At 25.2% G+C, this 6,338-nt stretch overlaps 1 protein-coding gene across 2 annotated transcripts; it reads left to right on the forward strand.

The window, feature by feature from the left end:
* Positions 1-408: 408 nt before the first annotated feature.
* Positions 409-3,186, forward strand: LOC111618476 (protein phosphatase 1 regulatory subunit 3C-B-like). Of its 2 annotated transcripts, XM_023360019.1 has the most exons (3): positions 409-507; positions 1,401-1,560; positions 2,231-3,186. In XM_023360019.1, exon 3 carries the CDS (start codon positions 2,267-2,269, stop codon positions 3,104-3,106), a length of 840 nt encoding a protein of 279 aa, XP_023215787.1. In that variant the 5' UTR covers positions 409-507; positions 1,401-1,560; positions 2,231-2,266; the 3' UTR covers positions 3,107-3,186. The 2 variants fall into 2 exon arrangements, with proteins under 2 accessions (XP_023215787.1, XP_023215788.1); XM_023360020.1 differs by lacking the exon at positions 409-507 and having other exon boundaries at positions 1,281-1,560.
* The last annotated feature ends 3,152 nt before the right edge of the window (positions 3,187-6,338 follow it).

Genomic DNA, 6,338 nt, shown 5'->3' on the forward strand with positions numbered 1-6,338 from the left:
ATACTTGTATTGTACAGTACACATGACTACGTAAGTAAATGCATGTAATTACGTATGAAGTCAGTGGGCGTGCACGTGTATGCATAAAGCTAAATTAAAACAACACTTTCTTTATAATTTAAAGTGTTAATTATTAGTATATAGATTTGGATAAATGATATTTAATTATTTGAAATTTAATTTTAGCACGAATTTCTCTAAATATATCCAAAATTCTCCTTTATTACTTATTTAAAAGACATTTATTACATGAGGATATTACATAATTATATATTAAGTATAAAAATTAATATTACGATATTCTTCTACAGAATTTTTCATAAAATTTCTAGAATAATTGAAATTACGCAATTGAAATAGTGTGACGTAAAATTTACGCTAACGAATAGCATCCGTGAATGGTTACAGACATCAATGTAGATGCATTTTGGAAATAATTCAAATCTCGAGACGCCGTCTACCATCCAAAATAGTTTTGCAAGTTAATGTGACTAAGTTAAGACGAATGTAAGTATTATAAATAAGGATTTAGTCCATTGAATGTAAACAACAGTCTTTAAAAATTATACAAAAAAATTTTTTTATAATAATAATAATAATAATAATACATTATAAAATAATTAATTAAATATAATTACCGTTTTTATATATAATTTAACATTTATTATTATATTTTAATACGTGAACTTCGCTACGAAACGGACTTAGCAACAAATATCTTATCCAGAGAGTAAGAGAGATGGGGGAAAAAAAATGTTTTAAAATTATCTAAAATTCTGATTAATAATAATAAAAAAAAAACTCTTAAATTATTTTATTTATTTACATATTTGTTAATTAAATTATACTNCTCTTAAGTTTTAACCAAATTTTTAACCCGATATTTTATCTATGATGTCAAAAACTTACATCACAAGATTTTTTGGCATTTCACTACAACAGAATACTTAGAATTGTTTGCGAAAATCGACTAATGCCTTAGGCAGCGGATTTTTTTCATCACGCTATCTAACCTTCAAAGTAAAATTTACACAACAGAGAGACCATTCAAGGAAGTACCTTCTATTTATAGACAAGACAGCTCACCTACTATCAGACCTCATAAATCCAGCAGTTTATATCTTATTCATCAATTTAGCTCTAAATTCAATATATATATATATATATATTTTTTTTAAATTATATTTAGTAAAATCTCGTATATAATTTATTAAAATTAACCGGTTATTTAAATAATAATCGTATTTAACATAAGAATTTAAATAGGAACTAAAATAATTTGAATAAAACTTTTTTTCATTGGATTAAGTCGAAGCGTGCGAACATTAATTCATAGATTAGATCTTTGACGTCATATACCCTCCTCTTTCAAATCATTATTTTATTGGTTAATTTCGCAGCTACGAGAATCACACGTTGTACCAATGATACGATTGGACGAATTTAAGATTTCACGTGAACAGTAGTTATAGTCAGAGACCGAAATTGGAGCGAAAGGAAAAGGACGTTTAAAATTACTTCATGGTGTTTGAGGGAATTTAAATGGACATGCATGCTAAGGTAACTTCTATACATTTTTATTTTATTTTAATTTTTTACTCTATACATAATAAAATTTTAAGAATAAAATAAATATAGTTGCAATATTGGCTATGTGTCAAATTTGGATATTTTTTTTCATTTATTTATTTTTGAAGTGGTCCAACAAGTTGTCACTCCTCTCAGTAGGAAATATTCTTATATTAATTTTATAATAGGTGACATTGCACTGGAAATGCATAGGATAAGTGTGCATTACTGTATTATAAATGATGTCATTTTTAATCACACTGTGTGATATTTAAACATCAAATTTATTTTATAAAAATAAATTATTCAGCAAAGTAATTTTTAATTATTATTTAATAAATTTGCAGATATTTTATATATTATACTTTTTTGGTTAGCGCAATATCCTGCAAAATATATTGTAATTAACTCTACGTTTCTGTTTTATTTTCAATTTAAAAGCCTGTAAATCTTGTAAAAATAATTTCTAAATTTTCCTTGTTATAAAATAACATATTTAAATTAATTTAACATTTTTTAATATAATAACAGCTGCAATATTTAACCAATAACTTATTAGAAACTGTACGCTACGCATTCTTTATCCAGAATAGTATTTTGCATTAAATATTGTACACGTAATTTATTATTATTATTTTAATAATAAAATTGATATTTCTAGGTTTATTGCTGACATTAGAAATACCTCAAAACCACAATGCCTATCGATCTAGAGATGTTTTTATCTGCTAGTCCACCTTCCTTTACCCATTCAGCATTTTTGGACTTTCATTATGACGTTTACTATCGAAATGCTAAAAACAAAAGATCCATCCCACAAGTGAAAACACCATTAACAAGATCTTGTATTAGCAATCAAGTTACTTCGGTGAAATCGAAAAAGAAAGTACAGTTTGCTGATGATAAAGGACAAGCTCTGACCATTGTTCACATATTACCCGAATTACCTCCGGAAGGAGCCGATCTTCAAGAGGTAACAAGGGGACTTAAACCACAAGTGGCATCAGATACAACATGGCAACCGGCCTTTGCTCAACCTTCGACCAATTATGCAGATTTTCGCTCCAAACTGGATAGCTGTAACGTTTGTTTAGAGAATGCTGTAGTTCGTGAAGGAGAAGATACAATTACGGGTACCATCAAAGTCAAAAATATATGCTTCGAGAAAGAAGTTTTAGTACGAGTTACGTTCAATCGTTGGATGGAATATTCTGATTATTCGGCATCTTACGTGAATAGTGCATCGCTGATGGATCAGACTTCTGTTGATACTTTTGCTTTCTCTGTTCCCATACCGTCTTCGGCTGAAAAATATGAAGTGATTTCTTTTTGTATCTGCCTGAAAACACCTACAGGTAAATTCTGGGATAATTACGATGGTTCAAACTATCGTATGGTGCTGGTAAGGAGGAAAATAAGAGAACATTCGTGCACCGAAACCCAAAAAAAATTTACCGATCTTGACACTGCTGATTTTGACAGATGGTCAGAGTTTGCTAGTTGGAACAATTTAATAACTATTGGACCTTATTGGTAATTGGTATGAACAAAAATATTCTTGTATATAAATGTAAATATAAACTATAAATACTTGTATATAATGTGTAATTAAAGTAATTAATTCTTATATATTAAAAATATATGGTTAATATCAATAAGATTTTCCGTTATAATCAATGAAATTAGAATATTTAAGTCAAGAATCAGATTTATAAGATATGTAAAGTAGGTCGAACCGGAAATTTTAATTCATTTAATAAAACACAACAATTAGGAATATTTTCAAAAATTAGTTTTATTTTTACTATTGAATTCAATATTCTCATATTATTTAAAATATGTTAGAATTTAATAAACAATTTTATTATTATATACAGTAATTTAATCGACAAATTTCAAAATTCTTACGAACATATTTAAGCGATTTCGAATGCTTTTAGCAGTTACAAGATTTTTCCAAATATTCTTGAAGTTACAAGATATTTTTGCAAATAACTTTAAACTTTACATATATTTCAACAGATGAATTGCTATTTATTTCCTTCATATTTCTTAGATTAAAAAAAGAAAAAAAAAAGCTGTCCTTGTCAAAAACTAGACTAAATTATCTGGCTTCATATTTGACCTAATAAACAATGGTTGAGTTTGAGTTTTCATATTAAATTATTGCATTTTTTTTTAAATCAAAATTATTTTCTTTTTGTTGTTTTTAATATCAAATTATTAATTTAAAAATTTATCAAATGAAAAATAACGAGAAGCATTTTTATCATTTCTTTTATCAGTTTTGTTACGCGAATTTTGATCGATAAAATATATTAAGATAACTTATCGAAAAAACTTAGAAGATACGCAGAATAGTGACAATATCTATTCTCTTATTTATTTTCTTATGTTTTATTTACTTAACGAAAACCTCAAATTTTATAAACAAGATATAATATATTCTGTGAAATATAATATACGCTCTTATATATTTCTAAATTAGCAATTTTTATACTAAATTTCATTAAAAATACACCGAGTTTATATCAAATTTTAAAATATAATATGTAAGCTTATTAAATCTTTTATGGAATTTCCAAATTAAAATTTTTATAAACATTTTTTTAACAATATAAAACAATTTACGCATTTTAATGCTATTATTGACCTATATTAATTTAAAAACTTTGATATTTATCAGATATTTTTTTTTATNTAATATTTATTTACCTTACAAAACTATAATTTAGAAGAATGAAACATATCAAATATGAATTTCGAGATAATAATTAAATCTATTTTTTAATCGGATGTCCTATTAAAACTTATATAAAGACAACTTGAATTTAAATATGGTTCGAATGCCAAAATGTGTTAATGTTACGAAACGTGATCACCTACATTCTTGACTGAATTATCAACAATAATTTCAATTGAGAAATAAGTTTATATTCAGGTTGAACACATGGCACATCACAGTTCGACATACAATACGGTCGATTCGATTTCATTTTTATATACGGTATATACATAACTCTATGAAACAAAATAAAGAAAGAATTCATTTTTATTTTCTTTTGCATTTCAAATAAAACATGTTTTCGAGTGTTTTTATTCAATACATTAAAAACAGTTGAAAGTCTGTTGAAGTATTTACCTAATAATTGTCCTTGACAATGGATTGTCTATTATTACAGGCTACAAGCTAAGTTTATTGTTTTTATATTTATAAAATAATAAACTTAGAACAGTTTTAAAAATTCGAATGTCTTTTTAATTTCTAAATATTATATTTTTCACTTTTTATGGTTTTTTTAACATATAAACTCTCTTCTAAATAATAGTATTCTAGAACCATTTTCATATATAAGAAAATATTTCCGGAATATCGTCATTCAAAAGGTATTTATTCATATTTTCATTATTTTTCAGGGAAATAAAACAAACTAAAATCGAAACTGAACAATCTCTACNTTTCTCGTTAAATTTTCACAAAAATAATTACAGGAATTATTCGATAAATAAATTCAGTTTATTTGCATTTAACGTTCGTGGAACGGGAAAATATCCGATCCATAACGGTACTCGAGGCCGGATTTAGACCTTGTTGAGATCCTAAGAGGCCTTAATAAGTCTAAATCCGGTGGTGAAGAGGAAGACCTTTCATATAACATATAAGAAGTCCTCCGCTTAAACAAGTAATAATAAATTTAAAAGGCCTTAAAAACCTGCAGCTTGTTCAGGTGCGTAACGTCAGCCATACTGAACTAATATTGATAATAATGTTTACGGCGTTAAAAAACAATTTAAACTGTTAACGTAGCATTTTATAAAAGATAATCTAAAAAAAATTTATCTCGCCGTTTCTGATAACAGATTAAAAACATATAAAATCTTACTGTATAATTTATATAATATACTCAAAATTATGATAAAAAAAAACCTTTAAAAAAATATTTTTCTTCTTTAAATAATCTCGTGTAATCTCTTAATATTTGCATTCTCTCTTTAAAAATACATTTAAAAAAAAAAAAGAACAAAAATATATATGTTAATTTTAATAAAACAAACAAGATAAGATAATACTCACATGAATATAAATAATTTCATAATGATGAATTTTATAAATATAAATGCAAAATATTACATCTTTAAAGATAATAAAAATAATAATATTTTGATTTAATTTTCTCATAAAAACTTCATTAAAAATGAATCATGCTCTTTCTTAACAGTCATAAAAATCAAGATTTTAATAATTTCAGGATATTATAATTTTTATTACTCGAACGTAAGGATTATAAAAGCCTAATGATCCATTAATAATATTAATTTTTTATGTTTCTTTTTAAATATTAATATTTTTATTTTCTTATATATCCTATATTGTATATGCCCCAAACAGACTGTAGAGATAATATTATCTTTAAATTATCGAAGGAATTTTTTGATAAGTGTTTCTTAACACCCAAACATTATGAAAGATTCTATTTAATAAGGATATATAATTTTAAATTTTATCATTCGGCAATAAAACTTTTAAGTCTGTGTTTGTTGCCGGTTAAAAGAACAACCACTTGAAGGATAATTTATGACCTCTCGAAAAACATCCGTTTCTGTTTATAGTTAGGGTGAATGATTCGTTATTTTAACATACGAGAAATGTTTTTATTTTTTTTATATATTAAATTATTAAAGTAAAATCGAAAGTTACGTTTATGAACATTTAATTATATCATAGCATATTTTACAAAGTTACACGTGGTATTGTATTCATGAAAAAA

The sequence above is a fragment of the Centruroides sculpturatus genome, unplaced genomic scaffold, assembly GCF_000671375.1.
Source record: "Centruroides sculpturatus isolate CEXI.00-Female unplaced genomic scaffold, Cexi_2.0 scaffold5, whole genome shotgun sequence".
Classification (NCBI taxonomy): Eukaryota; Metazoa; Arthropoda; class Arachnida; order Scorpiones; family Buthidae; genus Centruroides; species Centruroides sculpturatus.

Bases quoted from the DNA above. Each gene is read 5' to 3' on its own strand.
- LOC111618476 (XM_023360019.1), top strand. From the start codon at position 2,267: ATGCCTATCGATCTAGAGATGTTTTTATCTGCTAGTCCACCTTCCTTT.